The following is a 19,791-nucleotide window of genomic DNA, read 5'->3' as shown; positions in this document are numbered from 1 at the left end:
TGCGTCAGGACGGAAGCGTAAAAGGGGGGCTATGGGGAGAAGCCAATTTCAACTGCGTCACAATCGAATTCGGTCTCAAAACTGCATTTTTCTTGAACCAGTCACTACGACTTTTAGATCTCATACTTAGAGCTTGCGTTCTAAACAATTTTGAAAGGGATTTCGACCGACATCTTCTCAATGCGCATGCGCCAACCCGGTTCTACCAATCAGGGTAAGAAATGTTCTAGAGGACGGAAGTGTTGGAAGCAGAGGAAAGGGAGGTGCTAGGCTCTCCGGTCACGCGCTTGCTGCCCCCGCCCCGGGGCTGGAAGGAGGCGGAAGAAGGTCCCGGGGAGGCGGAGGGAAGGGCTGAGCGAAGGTGAAGGAAGGATAGCCAATCAGCTAGCAAGTTGTCTTTCGGGTTGGCCAATGAATTCACGCCTCGCGCACAATGTCTCGCGACAAAGGCGTTTCACTAGCTTGTCTGGGCGCGTTGGGCGGCGTCCGGGTATAAAAGACTCCGCCCGAGCAGGCAGCCGCCATTCTGGGGTTCGTTTAGAGGTAAGTTTGGGTGTTTTGTCGGTTGGAGGGTAAAGTTTTGTTGGGATCGTGGGCTTGGAGAGGCGGTTAGAGATGGGTTCTGCGTAGGACCATGGCTTTTAAAAGGCGGCTATGTTCGGGATGGGACCTGGATGTGACTGGAGGCAACAAATATGGTACTTTGGGTGTTTAAAGCAACCCGTATTGATTACATCTTTCTCCCTTGTGTTCCTTTTATCCTAGGTTTGAATTTTCTCGGAGAAAGAAAGGCCGGCTACGAGGAAAAAAGCCGCAGCAACATCTAAGCCCTTGAAAGGATCCTGAGAGGGGGGAAAGGGAAAACAGCAGCCACCAGCCCAACCACTTGTGTCTTCTGCCCCTTCCCACCTATCTTGCCCACCCCACCAGCCCACGCTGCATGGGACTTGAAATCTGTGGCCGAAGGACCGTCACCACATAACTTCAAAAATAATCAACCACCCACCCTTCCCAAATCCACCCAAATTCACGTATCCAGCGTTTACTTTTTTTAATCCACTCAGAACTTTTTTCTACGACCCCCCCCCCTCCCTAAATGGAGTTGGGTGGGGGGAAAATGAATACTGAGTTGGCCTTCATTTTTTTAAGAGACTTTTTGATCCAATGAGGCCCCCTAAATAATTGAGTTTTGGGTCCTGGTTGGTTGTTTTATTTTTTTTCTCCAAAATTTGAGCCCCCTCCCCCCCTGAGCCCGAGGTGCTGACGTCGCAAAAAAATTGGATAGTAAGTGTCGAATTTTCCAAAACCAGCCTTGCAACAAGAAATCAACGTTTCCCGTTGTGAAACCAAAAATAATGAGAGGAAGAAATGAGACCATAGAACAAAATAGCTGGAGGAGGACCAAGCCGGTCACTTAATCTCCATTAAAAAAGGGCCTTTGGTCTAAACAGTCTTGTTCTCTCTCCCCTGCCACCTGCCTTCCTGTCCTGCTGCAGGCAAGGAAAGGGTGGAGGGAGGGCCAGCAAGTGAGGATTTTGATGGTTAACCCTTGGTAATCCAGCCAATTTCCAGACTGCCAAAGCCATAAGTGTTTGCTTTTTATAGGGAGGAATGGTTAACTTCCTCTTGTTAGCAGTCTTCAGAAGGGTTAATGAGCTCACATACAAAAGATGGTGGATCTTGTGGCCCAGAAGTCCCACTTCTTTGTGTGTGAGACAAGCAGGGCGCCTTTGAATTTGCCAGACTAATAAGCAATCTGTACATAAAGATTGCAGGGTAAGGAATTGGGCAGAGAGAAGTAATAGCTGGCTATGACTTTAAATGATTGTTAAGTCCTCTCAATTTTAATGTAATTTGCTTGGGATATATTTGTGTGGTTAAAATAGGTGGCAATCTAGGAATAAAGATTGCAAGACACTTAATTCAGTACAAAATATAATCTTAGTGCCAGTACATAACAAGATTATGGGAGGTAAAGAATGTTTTTAATTGTTGCAGGTTGTATAGGTTATTTAAGAGCAAAAAAGTAACATTTTAACGATACGTTTTGGTGGGTGGGAATACAGTTTTAATAGGGGGTGGAAAGGTTGGGAAATGTGGAATTCAGGAGTATAATTTTAAAAGCCATTTAGTGCAATTGAATGCTAGATTTCTAAAAGATTTGTGTCGTTAAAAAGGAATTTTTTTCTTCCCTGCTTCAATATGGCGACTTTCCTTGTCCTTTTGTCTTCCAAGCGGCGTTGCAGGTTGTGTCTTGGCCCATTTTTCTCCTGTCCTCCCACCTCAACCCTATTTGTTGAGAGGGGTCCAAGTCCTCCCCCTTTCCCTTTATAGGGAGGATGAGGGTGGTCGATGGTAGCAGGTTGAACCTCAATTGCAAATTCAATTCTTCCCCGCAGAAAAATGTTCTTTTAACTATTTTAATTGGTTTTATTTTCACTACTCTTACTTAACTTAGGTTAAAGACCATTAAGGGTGGGTGGCTGGTTCGGGAGATTTTACTGAAAAGGGATGTATTTTAAGGTAACTAGCTGCCGGCAGAGCCGGGATAGCTTTTTTAAGTTTTCTTCTCCATTACAAAATGGCGTCGTCCCTGCTTCTTTGTTGTTTTTTTCTCCCCCTTTTGCCATCCCTAGCTTAGGGCCGCCCTAGAAACTTGGTCAAGGGGGAGGAGCAGCGTGGAATGGTGATGTAATCAGCTTTCTTCCTCTCCACCCCCTCGAAACTCCACCCCTGAACAAATGCTTTCTGGACTCCCTGTGCACGCAGCTGCTAGACAGGAAAAGATTATCTTTTATATTCTTGAAAGGGAAACGCTTATAGAGATTAGGTCTTGAAGTTGTTCATCTCTTTGGCAGCTCTGGTTTTTATATTTAACAATCAGAGCCTGTTTTATTTTCACCTTCACTCATCACAACAGCTTGGAAGTTTTCCCCACTTCAGTTTTCAGGGGTGGATACCAGTCAAACCAACTATACTTTTAAGACTGGAGCCGTGTGTGTGTGTGTGTGTGTGTGTGTGTGTGTGTGTGTGTGTGTGTGTGTGTGTGTGTGTGTAGGTGTAGGTGTGTGGTGGGGTATACTGGGGAAAAGAGGACTTGTGAAAGTGACTTGAATAGATAAATGGGGCCTAATGACACTGAAATATGCCATTTCTGCCCAAGAACCAGTCCTTGGGCCTGCATTTGGTTGCTTTGTATAACGAAACTTGGGGGAGGGTGGGTACCTGAGGACTTCCTTTTAAATCACCCTTATTCCCACCTCTGGGTTTGGGGATAAACTGTTCAGTGCTGTGTCACATTCTACAGTTGCTTAGCTCCTGTACATTGGTACTAGGATGAGAAGTGAATAGGAAAGGAAGCGGCAGTTGTAAGCTCAAGGCAGGGGGATGCAAGCTACGGTGTCTGGTAAGCAAAACCTTTCTGGTATTACATTTCACAACCTTCATTTCTTTTTTCCAAAGAGCCACCCTTTTTGAATATCTTTTTCCTTACCATTAGAAAGAAATTCCTTAAAAACATTAACGGGAAAATAATGTCTTCATTTTTCAACTTGTGCAGTGCTTTAGCAGTTGGTGCATGTTCAAAGTCATGCCCTATCAGGGTGGTATTGGGTGTCCTGTCCCTTTTCTATCTTCCTCCAACTTTTTCAGTCAAATCTTTGTCCAGCTCTCTATATACTTTTTTTTTTAAAGTGCTGCCTTGAAGGGTGTATTTCTTAGGCAGAATTGGAAAGCCCTTTTGAACAGCTGTCCTGTGGTGACTTGGTGATACTTCAGGGCTAATTTTCTGTTGGGTACAGATTCTCGAATTAGTGCTTAAACTTCTGGAATGGGTTGGGAAAGACTCTTCCACGTGTCTATTGACCACAAGTTTTTTTATCTTTTAAGCAGTTTGCCATGGGCCTCTGCAGCATATCTTCCTTGGGAGCTGAACATTCTACCCATTAGGGTTCCTGATCTCTAGTGAACAGGGGATTAATAAAGAAGATCTTTAACACGGGAGATAGGGAAATCACATCCATCCGGAGAACCTGATCCTTGTAGTTTGTGGCCAGCGTTATTTTCTGGGGTACTTTGCTGGTGGGTGGGAGGTGATTTTACATCCTTACTGAGGCAAATAAGGTCTTGGGGAGATCACTGTACCAGGTTTTCAAAAGGAGTTTGAGGGGTAGGGGCTTATACTTAAAGAAAGGTTAGACCTTGTATATTACCCAACAGACCTAATTCAGTCCACTGAGTCCTACTGGGAAATACCTCAAAACCAAGAAAAGGTAGGGGGGCAGTGTAAGGTCATGTACAAAACATTTTCATTTCTAGAAGTGCTAAGACTTCTTTAAGGTAAACTCAGACTCCTTCCTCATTTGTTATGAGTGTTGTGGTTGTTTTAAGAAGGGCTCTGATTTTCATAGGGGTCTTGTCCTGAACCAGTTAAGTTCTTTTTTCTTGATGATGCATATGGAATAATTTTTGCCAAGCTAGATGCTTTTCACCGTGTTAATTGAATAACCCTCAAGGAAAACTCATTTCAGAGGCAGGAGTTGGTGTCATTTGACTTTTTAAGTTTCTGGTAAGAAAGGTAGAAAATTTCCCAGTTCCTTGTGTCACTAGTGCTCATCTCTGCTTGCAGTATCCTCCATAAGAAGGAGTGCACAGCTTAGGACAAGGTAGAGATAAGGTTGGGATTATTTCCCTCTTCCCATCCTCCCTTATTCTGTATGTCCTAATCTTGGAGGAAATTAAAAGCAAACATGCCATGCCCTAGATTATTTTTGGTTCCAGAAAGCTTCCTCAAGCATTCATTCCAGGCTCCAGATGTGACTAGGTAATGTTGACAGTTATTGCCCCTCCTTCCCTGTTCAACTCCTTTGCCTTTCCCACTGTAGGCCTGTGCCAGGAATTTAGTTTTTTCATTTCTTTCCACTTGAGTGCCTTGTACCTTCTTTCAGAATGTACTGACGTTGAAGTAAGGAAATTTGGTTGTAAGACATTTGGAGTCCTTAATTTTAAGTTAGTGAAAACTAATTTGCCTGTAGGAAAGCCACGAGAAAACCCATTTACGTTTTCTCATGATTGATACTTATAAGACAAAACTTAGTTTTGTTAATTATACTTGCAAAATGTAAATAGGAAAAATAGTAGTGGGAACCTAATATTTAATATATCTGTCTTGTCTTCTTGCTTCCTTTGATTATTCTTGCTTGTTATGTATGGGAATGAAAAAGTTGTCCCTGGTTCCCATTTCCAGCAGAAGGCACTGAATAGAATTTAGCTTTGCATTTATTGGTCTCTTTCCTGGGGATGGGTATTCTCTTCTCTCCCACCTTCTGAAGTGAAGGAATGTTTGAGCTCAGGTGACACTTTTTTGAGTTTCTGAAGGAAGTAGGGGTAGAGTGCTGGTAGTTTAGCTCGGACTTGGATATGCCAAAGGTAGTTCTCCAAGGCAATGTATATCCTACTCTAAGTTTGAATCATTGGGATCAGCTGTATTTGGCTGGAAGGGGCAGGGGTGGGAGTTAGCAGTTTTGAAGTGTTATTAATTTAAGGCTTTTGTCAAATTGTTTATATTTTGGTTGATGATATGTATTAACTTTGGATTCACTCATTCCTTTTCTAGTCTCCAACAAATGGGAAATCTGTATTATATATCCTGTTGTATCTGTGTATTTCTTGGTATAGTATCTATATATCACTTTATATAGTATCTTACTATATGGGAAAAATGCCTTTATATCCACGTCTGCCTCTGTAAGAATCATCAGATTTCAGTGGATTTGGCCCATGGACTTCTAATCTTATCCAGTATTCTACTTCAGTGTTTTTTCTTCTGACCTCAGGTTCTACCTGTCTTTGTGGAGATTCCAGGGCAGCAGCAACAACAGCGCAGTTAACCCAGAGTTACTCATCTCTCAGCAGTTCTTCATCTCCTCTCTATTCAGCCTACAGGTTATGATCTCAAGAACCAACCTCTTCCCTGCTTCTGCTGCATCTTCCCTAGGCTGTTAGGATCTATTTAGAAGTTTATTGGCCTTTTTCTTGAAAAGACTAAAAGGTTGAGATCGTATGCTTGTTTTTTCTTTTTTGAGTTGAGAACATATAAAATGAATTTGTTATTTTATAAGAATTTGTTCTCTTTTCTGCACAAAATTCTGTCATCATTATAAAACATTGATTTTCCCACCCTTCTACTGGGATCTTATCTGTACTAGAAGCAGAAATCAAGAAGTTATCTTCTTGCTTCCTTTCTATCCAGTGTTAACCTTATATTTCAAACGCAAATATTAACTGAGGTGGCTTTCTTTTTTGGTTCTCAGAAGTCCATGTTTAGAGGCATTGTAGACAAAAATCCCAATCAGAGCCACACCAATTCTAAATTACCTTGGGTTCTGGCCTAGAAATTGCTTCACACTTTGTCCGATAACAGAGTGTAGCTTTTAATGAGCTCCTTTTCTAGCCTGGTCTAAAGTAACTACTTAAAAAAATTTAATGGCATTTTTCCAGCTTTTAGCTTTATCCCATTCTTTTTGGCTGTGTGGTTTCTAATTTCAGGCCTTTCTTGGAGATCTTGGATTATAGTATTGATATATGAGAGGAGTGTGATCAGATTTGTGTCTTTGCTTTTTAAAATCACAAAGCAGTCTTCCATCTTGATGTTAAAACAATAAAAACATGTAGTATTTGGTTAATGAGTGGCAATTCTTTTCAAGGCTGAGGAGTCCCAGCTTGATTTCTTTTATGTCCACTTGTCTCCATTTCAGAGAGCTTCCCTCAAGTCTCTTGAGGGAAAGGTTGTTACCAAGTTTTCTATCACCTGCCATTTTAGCTGATTGTCTCCAGGTGCAAGCAGAGCATATCCTGCCATTTGAGGTGATTATGACTAAATAGACTAAGATAAAAAGGAACTGAACCGACTAATCTTAGAAGACACTTAGCCCTGTCCAAGATTTGCCCAGTTCTTAGTAAGCTACAGGTTTTTTTCAGGCCAAATTTATCAGCTGCTAAGGAGAAATCGGAACTAACAATAAGCAAAAATGCCTGGAATGCTGAATGTTTTGTTATGGGCACTTGATTCATAGCTCTAATACAATTTAGTGAAGTTAGCTATCTAGAAAGGATGCAACTGGGAGGAAGAGAGAAGGGGGTACTCCAGTCTAATTGTCTCCCAATTCAGTCCTGTATTAACACCACACTTGCTGCTTTTTTTCTCGGTGGTGTGATGGTCTGTTTTGATCTAGAAAGTGGTGAGACTAGTTGAATATAGATCGAATATTTATTCATAAAAGTTTGTCAAATATAGAAATGGAATTTATTAGATGGCATAGTGGGACTGTCCTTGCTACCCACTCATTCTGTGGGTTTCTTTTGTCCTTGTCTTAGAAACCTCAATCATGGGTTCAGGTCCCATAGATCCCAAAGAGCTTCTCAAGGGCCTGGATAGCTTCCTTAACCGAGATGGGGAAGTCAAGAGTGTGGATGGCATTTCCAAGATCTTCAGGTGAGTCTACCTATCTTTGGATTCATTGTGAGTAGAGGCTATTGTATATTGTAATATGACCTTAAGTAAGGCAAACAGGAATGAGTGCTCTGGATGGGAAAAGGAGAGTCAGTGGGAATATGATTGGAATCTAATAATTTTAGAGTAAGTGATAGGAAAAGGTGATCCCTTGGTTCCTGGTCATAATGGAATTTGGATATTTGGATATCCACAGTCTTGAAGGAGCTAAGAAGGAAGGGAGCAGTGGAGAATTCTTGATTCTGTTTTGGGTCACATTCCACATACCCAAAGTGTCATTTTTCCCTCAGGGACCCTCCAGTTGCCCAGGAAAAGCCAAAGGACTAGGCCTGTCCTGAACAGACTATGAACGTATGGCTATTACTTCTAGGCTTCTTCACCAGGAAGCAGAATCACCTGTGTCCTGTGTTTTAGCAGGCGTGCTCATCTCCCCAGATCAGGGACTTCAGTGTCTCCTGAGTTGTCTTCTATCCTCTCATAGGTTTCCATTTCACTCTGGATCCATCTCATCTTCTGAGAGGCTTGTGTGACCTTTCTACTGTAGCAAAGGCCCAAGTTCTCAGGGATTTTTAAGCACTCCCACAGATTAGAGATGGTTCTACTGAAAGGAGAGGCGCTCCAGCTGCTCTTTACTAACCTTAATTTCCCTTCTACAGCCTGATGAAGGAAGCACGAAAGATGGTGAGTCGATGCACTTACTTGAACATTCTCCTGCAGACCCAGTCACCAGAAATACTGGTCAAGTAAGTGGGAATCTGGGAGGCTGGGATGGGAAGATGTTAGAAGGTGGGGGAGGTGAAGCCTGGGGTTTTTAGGTCATTGATGGGGGAGTAGGAGTGTGAGATGTGGCACTCCAAAACCAAGGAAGGGCATTACAGATTCTCCTCCCTGCCTGCAGGTTTATTGATGTTGGTGGCTACAAGCTTCTTAACAATTGGCTGACCTATTCAAAGACAACCAACAACATTCCCCTCTTGCAGCAAATTCTGCTGACCCTGCAGCACCTACCGCTCACTGTGGACCATCTCAAGCAGGTACCTTAAGTCCTTACAACCGTAGTGCTTCGTTTTTGCTTTAGCCTAACAGATAAAATACACTGGCGCTGATGGCGTAGCAGTCTTGGGCCTGTGAAGGAGAGTGGTAGAAAATTTTTTTCTAAGAATTTGGGGAGCCTGGGTGACTCAGTCAGTTAACTGTCCGAGTTTGGCTCAGGTCATGATCTCAAGGTTTGTGGCTTGAATCAGGCTCTGCTGACAGCTCAGAGACTGGAGCCTGCTTTGGATTCTGTATTTCCCTCTCTACCCATTCCCTGCTCATGGTCTGTCTCTCAAAAATAAGTAAATGTTACAAAAATTTTTTTAAAGAAAAACACAGGAATTTAGTATCAGAAAACTAAATTTAATACGTGTGTGGCTGGGGCACTTCATTTATTTGAGCCTTAGTTTTCTCATCCATTGTTGGTGTTTTTTTAAGTGACATCGTGCCACTTTTTTTTTTTAAGTTTCATTTATTTGAGGGAGACAGAGATAGTGCAAGTGGAGAAGGAACAGAGAGGGGGAGAAAGAATCCCAACCAGGCTCCGTGCTGCCAGGGCAGAGCCTGACGCAGGGCTCGAACTCCTGAAACTGCAAGATCGTGAAACCAAAAGTTGGTTGCTTAACGGACTGAGCCACCCAGGCATCCCTATTGTTGCTTGCTTTAAGTATTAAGTATGAATATGTCTACAAAGTGGCATCTGGGCGGCTCAGTCAGTTAAGCATCTGACTCATAGTTTCAGCACAGGTCATGATCTCACAGTTGATGAGTTCAAGCCCCACACTGGGCTCTGCACTGACAGCACAGAGCCTGCTTTGGATTCTCTCACTCCTTCTTTCTCTACCCCTCTCCTGCTCACACTTGCTTACTCTCCCAAAAAGAAATAAACTTAAAAAAAAAAAGTATGTCAGGGCACCTGGGTGGCTTAGTCGGTTGAGCGTCTGACTTTGGCTCAGGTCATGATCTCACAGTTTGTGGTTTCGAGACTCGCGTTGGGCTCTGTGCTGACAGCTCAGAGCCTAGAGCCTAATTCCGATTCCATGTGTCCCTCTCTGTCCCTCCCCCTGCTCATGATATGTCTGTCTCTGTCTCTCAAAAATAAAAATAAATGTTAAAAAAATAAAATTTAAAAAAGTATGTCTACAAAAGTTTTGCAAAAGGTAAAGTAAAAGTTGCAGTTAGGGACTATTAGAAATTGTGGGGTCGGGGAGCAGCACCTGGGTGGCTCAGTCAGTTAAGCATTTGATTCTTGGTTTCAGCTCAGATCATCATCTCACCGCTGCATGGGTTCCAGTGCCACAATGGCAAGCCTGCTTGGGATTCTCTCTCTGTCCTCTGTCTCTCACAGCCCCCACCCCTCTGCTATCAGTCTCTTTCAAAATAAATAAGGAAAAAAAAAAAAGAAATTGTGGCCGGGGCACCTGGCCAGCTCAGTCAGAAGAGCGTGTGACTCTTGATCTTGGAGTAATGGGTTCAAGCCAAAGCCCCACATTGGGTATAAAGATTACTTAAAAATAAAATCTAAAAAAAAAAGAATAAAAGAAACTCTTGATGAGTGTTTGCAGTTATTAGCTCTGAGAGGACTTATTTTCCTCCTGGCACTTAACCTTTCTCCCCGTCTCTCACAGAACAACACGGCCAAGCTGGTGAAGCAACTGAGCAAGTCAAGTGAGGATGAAGGTAGGGGCCAGTCCTTCCTTTCTGTCACAGCCCTTCCTCATTACTTCCACTTAGTTATCTCCATGTCTCACTCCCATCCTTGAGAGCTTGTTTGGAGGTTCTAGCAGGGGAGCGCAGCTACTCATATACCCTTGACCGAAGAACAGTCCTCCTCTATTGGGGATGGTGGTCCTCTTCGACTGAGCGCGCGCTTCGGGAGGGACGCACATGGAGCGGTGAGGGAGGAAGGGGACACCCGCCTAGCCAGCCAGATCAGCCGAATCAACCCTGGCGATCAGTGGGGTGACAGATGTCGCAGCCAGATCGCCCTCACATCCTCACTCCCATCCTTGAACTGTCCTGTCACTCCTTCCTACTTCATCTTGCTTTTCTCTTTCTTCTAAAAATTGAGTTTCTCTAACCTATTTTCCTTTCCTACTCTCAATTCTGAATGGGATTTGTCTATTTCTCTACTGTTGAATGTAAAATAAGATACCACACTTTAGAAGCTGAATCTTAGTATCTCTTGGTGTAAAAAAGCATACACTTAAAACCCTTTGGGGAAAATAATATCATCTTAGTGTCATCATCACTCTTTCTGTTTTTCTAAATATAAAGCGTATTCTGAGATCTTCAGTATATATTTTCCTTACAATAGATGCACTATTTTTCCCAGTCAATACCTTCCTTTAGGGCATGGGTGGAATCCTGACTGCTAGAGTAGATCATAGCTTTGGTAGCAACAGAGTCTTTCCTTTTCTAAGACCAAGTGTTGTGGAGCCCTTAGCAAGGGCCATACAGTTCTGGCTTGAAGATAGAGCCTGGCTCCAGAAAGTCACCACCTTTTCTTTAGTGGAAAAAAAGGGTTTATTCCCAGCGTATAAACCACAAGCACAAGACACTAGTATCCCACAGGTGAGCAGCATTCTAGCGGAGCTAATCCTCTGATCAGAATACAGGCTTGCTCTTTTGACTGAAAGGAACGCTGTGCTAGTTCCTTTTGGAAAGAGACTTTGGAGGTTTCATGTGGAAAGAGCATATAGACCTGGGTAAGCCTAGCTGAAGTTCCTTTAGCTATAGGAGAAAACACAGAAAATTTACAAAAATAAAGGATTTAACTCACAGAATTGTTTCAGTGAAAGATCTCTAGCCTTTCATTTTTTCAGTTGTATTCTTGGTTTTAGGCCCTTTAGATACTGAACATTTTTGGTTTATGACATCACAGAGTATCTTTAATAATAATTTGTAATGTAATATACATTACAAAAGATCCTATTAAATCATTGCCTATCTCTTATTCTTTGTTGGGTGTATTGTTCCCTGTTTTCCAGTTGACTCACTTCTGCTGTCACTTTGAATATAGTATAATTCTTCTATAATTCGTTTGGATACTGAAATTTATATATTCCTTATAAACTGTAAAGTCTTACTAGACCACAGTTTCAATTGGTCCAAAAAGGTTTAGGATATTCCTGCATTGGGGATGCATTAAACTATTGTCTTAAGTATAGATATTGCTGGTTGTTGTGAATATTTGAAAAGTTATGTTTTAATGTTTTCAACAACCTCATTATTAAATGAGTCTGTGAGTGAAAGTGTTGGCAAGAGGAGAGGTGCCATAGATGTTATTTGCCAAGTACAAAAGCCAAGAGCTTTTTTCTCCATATATTTGGAAAGGTTTTTGTCCCTTAATCTTTAAAAAAAATTTTTTAAGTTTTTTTTAATGTTTTATTAATTTTTGATACAGGAGAGACAGAGCATGAGAGGGGGAGGGTCAGAGAGAGAAGGAGACACAGAACTGAAAGCAGGCTCCAGGCTCTGAGCTAGCCGTCAGCACAGAGCCTAACGCGGGGCTCGAACCCACGAACGTTAGATCTGACCTGAGCCGAAGTCGGAGGCTTAACCGACTGAGCCACCCAGGCGCCCCTGTCCCTTAATCTTTAAATTCTCTGATCATCTTTCTTCTCTAGATAAACAATGCCTTCCTTCCCATCCCTAAATTGGTCTGCTTTAAGCTCATTGATTTTGCTACGCTTAATTGATTTTTTAAACCCATTATCACTAGTAGCATTCTAGCAAAAATGGTGGCCTAGAAAATATTTTATTTTTTTAAGTTTATTTATTTTTAATTGGAGGGGAGGTGCAGAGATAGAGGAAGAGAAAGAATCCCAAGCAGGCTTGGAGCTATGAGCATAAAGCCTGACAAAGGGCTCAATCCCATGAACTGTAAGATAATGACCTGAGCCAAAACCAAGAGTTGGGGACGCTTAACCAACTGAGCACCTGGGTGGCTTAGTTGGTTAGGCCTCTGACTCCTAATTTCGGCTCAAGTCATGATCTCAAGGTTCCTGGGTTGCAGCCCCGAGGCCAGCTATGTGCTGGAAGCAGGGAGCCTGCTTGGGATTCTCATATTTTCTCTCTTTCTCTCTGCCCCTCCCCTGCTCATGCTCGTGCTCTTTCAAAATAAACTTAAAAAAAAAAAAAGATGGATATAAATCTGCCTCCTTTAAACTTTGCCTTTAGGACAACATAGTAATACCAGTTAGGGGAAGAGCATTGGCACTGGCTTTGTTCTGCTTTTCTAGCTTTCTAACTTCTTTGTCTGTAAAGGAGGTTTAAAAATCTTCAGGTTTATAACAACCACATGAAATATATGTAAAACAACTGATGTAGTTTTTATAAACTATAGTATTTTGTGTGTGATTGATGTTCATTCTTGCCCTTCCCATCCCCACCCCCAGTGTTGGAATAGAAGACTGCTATCTGATTCATTGTTCCATTTTGAAGAGTTTGGTTTTTAATCCTATCCCATGTTCTTCTTAAAACTCTGAGTTAGGGGTGCTCATGGGTGGCTCAGTTGGCTAAGCTTCTGACTTCGGCTCAGGTCATGATCTCACATTCGTGGGTTCGAGCCCCGCATCAGGCTCTGTGCTGACAGCTCAGAGCCTGGAGCCTGCTTCCGATTCTGTGTCTCCCTCTCTCACTGCCCCTCCCCCTCTCATACTCTGTCTTTCTCTGCATCAAAAATAAATAAAACACTTTTAAAAATTTTAAAAAAAAACCCTCTGAGTTACTTTTCCTGTTAAACAGGTTTTCACAGTATATCTTTATTTTTTTTTAAGTAGTTTATTGTCAAATTAGTTTCCATACAACACCCAGTGTTCTTCCCCACAAGTGCCCTCCTCCATCACCACCACCTCTTTTCCCTTCCTCCCCCTTCAACCCTCAGTTTGTTTTCAGTATTCAATAGTCTCTCAAGTTTTGCGTCCCTCTCTCTCCCCAACTCTCTTTCCCTCTTCCCCTCCCCCTGGTCCTCCATTGGGTTTCTCCTGTTCTCCTGTTAGACCTATGAGTGCAAACATATGGTATCTGTCCTTCTCTGCCTGACTTACTTCGCTTAGCATGGCACCCTCAAGGTCCATCCACTTTCCTACAAATGGCCATATTTTCATTCTTTCTCATTGCCATGTAGTACTCCATTGTATATATATATATATATATATATATATACCACATCTTCTTGATCCACTCATCAGGTGATGGACATTTAGGCTCTTTCCATGTTTTGGCTATTGTTGACAGTGCTGCTGTGAACATTGGGGTCACAGTATATCTTTAAACATTCTGTTTTCTATTATTGGAAGAATACTGTTTTTAATTAGCTAAGCATTTCCCTTTATTCTCACCTGCAGAGCTCCGGAAATTGGCTTCAGTCCTTGTCAGTGACTGGATGGCTGTTATCCGCTCCCAGAGCAGTACCCAGCCTGCTGGTAAGCTCCTTAGTCTTTTATCCCTTGTATGTATTTCTTTCCCACATACATGGCCTTCAGTACCTTGAGCCTGCTTCACTTCTGACAGGTTTAAGTAAAATCCTTTTCTGCTTCGTTTTTAATAACAGAGAAAGATAAGAAAAAACGTAAAGAAGAGGGGAAGAGTCGAACCACCCCTCCCGAGCGACCCTTAACTGAGGTGAAGGCTGAGACCCGGGCTGAGGAGGCCCCAGAGAAAAAGAAGGAGAAGCCGAAGTCTCTCCGGACCACAGCACCCAGTCATGCCAAGTTCCGTTCCACTGGTAGGGCTGTTGGCTGGTCTTGGTATGGTCTGTGGGCAGATGCATACCTAGGGTTTTGTGGAATAGCTGATTTATGATACGGGCACACATACAGAAGAAGAAAGACGTGAGGGAAGCTTGGGCTGGATGATGATTTGGGGTTGGACCAGGGAAGAAGAGTTAAGAGTAGGAGTGAGTTCCATCCCAATATCATGTTTCTTCCTTTCCCTAGGACTAGAGCTGGAGACCCCATCTTTGGTGCCTGTGAAGAAGAATGCCAGTGCAGTGGTAGTTTCTGACAAGTACAACCTTAAACCCATTCCCCTCAAGCGTCAGAGGTATGGACTACATCCTGACTTTCTGCATGGGTGCTGCCTTTGGACATGAGGGAGAAAGAAGGGGTAAGTCAGGATGAGTCAGAGATGTTGACTGTTCCTCTTCTGACAGCACCACAGTTGCTCAAGGAGATGCTGCTCCCCTTGCAGAGAAGAAATACAAGCCACTGAACACCACACCGAATGCCACCAAAGAGATCAAAGTGAAGATCATCCCACCACAGCGTGAGTCTAAAGTGGAGGAATTGGAATTGGGAACAAACTCTTTTCATGGGAATGAATGTTGGGGAGTAGGTAGGGGATGGATTTCTTCGTGTGTGTGTGTCTTAATTTTTGCACCTCTGGAGCTCCCCTTTCATAGGATTACTTAGGGATACTTTTAGAGATGGTATGGAAGTATGCTGATACCCAGTGACTGGTTAGCACTCCCAGCTGCAGGATATTATGTCATGTCCATGGGGGCTTGCTTCTTCAGTTACCTGAGTTCTAATTCATACTTAAAGCTACAAGTTGTTGGTCTTTAAAAGAAAGAAAGAACAGGGGTGCCTGGTTGACTCAGTTGGAGGAGCATGCAATTCTTGATCTCCAGGTTGTGAGTTTGAGCCCCATGTTGGGTATGGAGATTATGTAAATTAAAAATAAATTAAAAATTTTTAATATGCTTCTTGGCACCTTGAACTTAATTGTGTCCTAAGTTTTCTCGTTTTGTTCAAATCCTTTCTTTTTATTTCATTATTACTATTATTTTAAAGTTTATCTTGAGGGGCGCCTGGGTGGCTCAGTCAAATGTCCGACTTCAACTCGGGTCATGATCTCATGGTCCATAAGTTCGAGGCCCGTGTCAGGCTCTGTGCTGACAGCTCAGAGCCTGGAGCCTGCTTCAGATTCTGTGTCTCCCTGTCTCTCTTCCCCTCTGCCCCTCTCCTGCTCCTACTCTGTCCATCTCTCTCTCAAAAAGAAACAAACATAAAAAAAAATCTCTATGAGAGTTTAGTTAGAGAGATAGAGCGAGAAAGTGAGAGCGAGCATGCGTGGAGAAGGGGCAGAGAGAAGGGAAAAGAGAATCCCAAGCAGGCTCTGCCTTGTTAACACAAAGCCCGATGTGGATCCGGAACCTGAGCCAAAGTGGGGCTCTTAACCAATGGAGCCACGCAGGCACCCCTTATTGTGTCCTAAGTTGGGGCAGGTCTCCATTGGCCCATTTTCGGCCCAGATTTTTGTATAGGAATAGAATTGTGAAAGAGGTCTAATGATTCCATTTTAAACTTTTTCCTTTTGTAGCTATGGAGGGCCTGGGCTTTCTGGATGCCCTGAATTCAGCCCCTGTTCCAGGTATCAAAATTAAGAAGAAGAAAAAGGTGCTGTCACCTACAGCTGCCAAGGTATGAGCCCTGGGCAGTAGGTGTCAGTAACAGGCTATCAAAAATAAAGTAGAAGGAAGGGAAGGGCTTAGCAGGTAGGGGTGGTTGGGGAGGACAACATGATGTAGACTGGGGAGTGGGTAGGAGGTTGGAAATATGAGCGACAACGTCTTCCTTTAGAGGAACTCATGGGGGAGTCTGTCTAGGACCATGGACTAATTTCCTGACCTTAACTTTGGCTCTTATCAGCTCATTAACTTATCTTCCTTTCATAATAGCCAAGCCCATTTGAAGGGAAAACGAGCACAGAACCAAGCACAGCCAAACCTTCTTCCCCAGAACCAGCACCTCCATGTGAGCCTATGGACACAGACCGCCCAGGAACCCCAGTTCCCCCTGTTGAAGTTCCAGAGCTCATGGATACAGGTAAGTCTAGAAATTAGTTCAGGTATGGGGGTTTTCTGAAAGAAAGAGCTTGCATCTAAACCCTCTCTTTGCTTACAGCTTCTTTGGAGCCAGGAGCACCGGATGCAAAGCCAGTGGAAAGTCCTGGAGATCCTAGTCAGCTGACCCGGAAAGGCAGGAAGAGGAAGACTGTGACATGGCCTGAGGAGGGCAAACTGAGAGAATATTTCTATTTTGAACTGGATGAAACTGAACGAGGTTAGAGATCAATTCCTGTGAGGTAGGTAGTACAGAGAGTTTAAAAAGGACTTGGTTGTACTTACTTTTGCTCTTGCTTTTTTCTCCTTGCTAATAGTAAATGTGAATAAGATCAAGGACTTTGGTGAGGCAGCTAAGCGAGAGATCCTATCAGACCGACATGCATTTGAGACAGCCCGCCGTCTAAGCCATGACAATATGGAAGAGAAGGTGCCCTGGGTGTGCCCACGACCCCTAGTTCTGCCCTCACCTCTTGTCACCCCTGGAAGCAATAGCCAGGAGCGATATATCCAGGCTGAGAGGGAGAAAGGAATCCTTCAGGAGCTCTTCCTGAACAAGGAAAGGTGAGCAGAACAGGGTTCACGCCCTAGGCATAAAACATGTCCATATTAAGTGCTTGGACTGCCAAAGGGAACATGTGCTGGGGTAATTCAGAAGCGGGGTGGAGAATAGGAGGGAATGTGGGAGCTTGAGTAAATAATTTGACTATTTTTTTTTCTTATTGCCTGTGACATTCCTTTATAGTCCTCATGAGCCTGATCCTGAGCCCTATGAACCTGTACCCCCAAAGCTCATCCCCCTAGATGAGGTAAGCCAATGCTACGTGGCAATAGATATTGTGATTTTAATGTGTCTTTCACATTTCATTTCCATTTCAAATGGAAGTGTGTCTTCATTCTTTCACATTTAGTCCTGATTGTTCTCCTGTTCTTACAGGAGTGTTCTATGGATGAGACCCCATATATTGAGACCCTGGAGCCTGGCGGAGCTGGTGGCTCACCTGATGGGGCAGGTGGCTCCAAGTTGCCTCCTGTCCTGGCCAATCTCATGGGAAGCATGGGTGCTGGGAAGAGCCCCCAGGGTCCTGGAGGAGGGGGCATCAATGTCCAAGAGATCCTTACCTCCATCATGGTATGAGCCCGCCTTCCTCATTTCCACTTTCTCTGGAATCTGCCTTTTTACCCCAGTACTCATTTTCTCACTTACCTCCTCATCTGCCTCTCTTTTCTCTGCCAGTTGTTAACCTTGATGTGTATTCACCTTGCCTCCTGACAGGGCAGCCCAAATAGTCATCCCTCAGAGGAACTGCTAAAGCAACCGGACTATTCAGACAAGATCAAGCAGATGCTGGGTAATCATCAGGGCCAGCCCTGAGATCTGAGGGGGGAAAGCCTACTTTGGGGTATTGCTGCTAGATTGGGAGAGGAAGACTGGACAGAGCATTGCTCTGCCAAGTTGGCCTGAGAGGGCCAGAGGGCCTCACCTAAGTAGGAAGTCATGCCATTCTTCTAGAATCCTCTTGCTGGCTGACTTTTTGTTTTTTTTTTTAAATAGTGCCACATGGACTATTAGGCCCTGGTCCAATAGCCAATGGTTTCCCACCAGGAGGTCCTGGTGGCCCCAAGGCCATGCAGCACTTCCCCCCTGGACCTGGGGGGCCTATGCCAGGTAGGTGGTAAATGAGAGCTTGGAATGGGTTTACCTGCTTGATTTTGGTCTGGTAATAGTGTGGGTTGACCAAAAGGTGGGAGGAGGTAGTTGAGGCTGAGAGAGGCTGTCCTGTATGTAACAGGTAACTGTTATTGTCTCTTTTTTTCCCCTAACAGGTCCTCATGGAGGCCCTGGAGGGCCAGTGGGTCCACGTCTCTTGGGGCCCCCACCCCCTCCACGAGGGGGTGATCCCTTCTGGGATGGCCCAGGTGACCCCATGCGGGGTGGCCCAATGCGGGGAGGTCCAGGACCAGGCCCTGGACCATACCATAGAGGCCGTGGTGGCCGAGGAGGAAATGAACCTCCTCCTCCTCCTCCCTTCCGAGGGGCCAGAGGAGGTCGCTCTGGAGGAGGACCCCCAAATGGAAGAGGAGGACCTGGTGGGGGCATGGTTGGAGGTGGTGGGCATCGTCCTCATGAAGGCCCAGGTGGGGGTATGAGCAGCAGCAGTGGCCATCGTTCCCATGAAGGCCCTGGGAGTGGCATGGGTGGTGGGCATCGCCCCCATGAAGGCCCTGGTGGTAGCATGGGTGGAGGTGGGGGACATCGCCCCCATGAAGGCCCTGGCAGTGGCATGGGCGGAGGCAGTGGACATCGCCCCCATGAAGGCCCTGGTGGGAGCATGGGTGGAAGTGGTGGACATCGCCCCCATGAAGGCCCTGGACATGGAGGGCCCCATGGCCACCGGCCTCATGATGTCCCTGGTCACCGAGGCCATGACCATCGAGGGCCACCACCTCATGAGCACCGTGGTCATGATGGCCCTGGCCATGGAGGAGGGGGCCACCGAGGGCATGATGGAGGTCACAGCCATGGAGGAGGTGAGAACAGTTCCTGTTCCATATATGGTTTTTGGTGTTCCATACAAGTTGTGGGGGGCATCACTACCCTCGGTGTACCCTCCTCATTCTCAGCATGCATTCAGTTCCTACCCTTTGCCGTTTCCCCAAATCCATAAGATTCCAGGTCTCCCTGAAAGATAGTTTTCAGGATGCTGTGGATGGGGGCAGGGGTGGGAGGAGGTGGGGGCAAGGGTGGCATTGACCTCTCAGCTATTTTTTATCTAACCATTCCACCGTCATTCCCACAGACATGTCAAACCGCCCTGTTTGCCGACATTTCATGATGAAGGGCAACTGCCGCTATGAGAACAACTGTGCCTTCTACCACCCGGGTGTCAACGGGCCCCCCTTGCCCTAGGGACCACCTCCTCTGCCCCACCCACACACACCCCTGTGGACTGCAGCCTTGCTCCTTCTACCCTGTTATGGCTTCTGTGAGGCCCACTTTTCCCCTTTCCCCTGCTGATGAGGAGCCGGCCCCCTCAGTTCCCACCTGCTTGGGTTTCTGGGGGTTTTCTGATCACTGGTGCGTATTGATGTACATATTTTCCTCCTGTCTGGGGAGGAGAGACTGGATACATTCTGTACCCTGGACTGAAGAGAAGACCCAGTTGACTTCATTTTTGGAGATTCGCCCTATAACCCCAAATCCCTTTCCAGTATTGCCCTTAAAGCCTGAGAACCTAAAGCTGGTTATCCTGGAGAACACCTCTACTCTCCTATTGTGGGTCCTCCACATGCACATAGAACTGACATGGGATCAGCTGCACTTACAAAATCATCCCAGCCAAGTTCATTATTCTTCATGGGGTGGGGAGATGGTAAAAGGGGTATTATATATCCC

The 19,791-nt window shown here is 44.7% G+C and overlaps 1 protein-coding gene across 3 annotated transcripts; it reads left to right on the top strand.

Annotated features, from left to right (window-relative positions):
* Positions 1-89: 89 nt before the first annotated feature.
* Positions 90-19,785, top strand: PPP1R10 (protein phosphatase 1 regulatory subunit 10). 3 transcript variants are annotated; one of them, XM_029943848.1, is made up of 21 exons: positions 390-543; positions 766-1,284; positions 6,756-6,864; positions 7,375-7,492; positions 8,167-8,253; positions 8,409-8,544; positions 10,174-10,225; positions 13,897-13,974; positions 14,103-14,276; positions 14,488-14,593; positions 14,703-14,815; positions 15,872-15,972; positions 16,230-16,377; positions 16,456-16,614; positions 16,712-16,958; positions 17,140-17,203; positions 17,332-17,526; positions 17,671-17,746; positions 17,950-18,063; positions 18,222-18,926; positions 19,196-19,785. In XM_029943848.1, exons 4-21 carry the CDS (start codon positions 7,386-7,388, stop codon positions 19,303-19,305), a joined length of 2,772 nt encoding a protein of 923 aa, XP_029799708.1. In that variant the 5' UTR covers positions 390-543; positions 766-1,284; positions 6,756-6,864; positions 7,375-7,385; the 3' UTR covers positions 19,306-19,785. The 3 variants fall into 3 exon arrangements, with proteins under 3 accessions (XP_029799706.1, XP_029799708.1, XP_029799705.1); XM_029943846.1 differs by lacking the exons at positions 390-543; positions 6,756-6,864 and adding an exon at positions 90-214; XM_029943845.1 differs by lacking the exon at positions 6,756-6,864 and having other exon boundaries at positions 391-543.
* The last annotated feature ends 6 nt before the right edge of the window (positions 19,786-19,791 follow it).

Source organism: Suricata suricatta, chromosome 7 (genome assembly GCF_006229205.1).
Source record: "Suricata suricatta isolate VVHF042 chromosome 7, meerkat_22Aug2017_6uvM2_HiC, whole genome shotgun sequence".
NCBI lineage: Eukaryota > Metazoa > Chordata > Mammalia > Carnivora > Herpestidae > Suricata > Suricata suricatta.
This window is presented reverse-complemented; position numbering and strand designations above follow the sequence as displayed.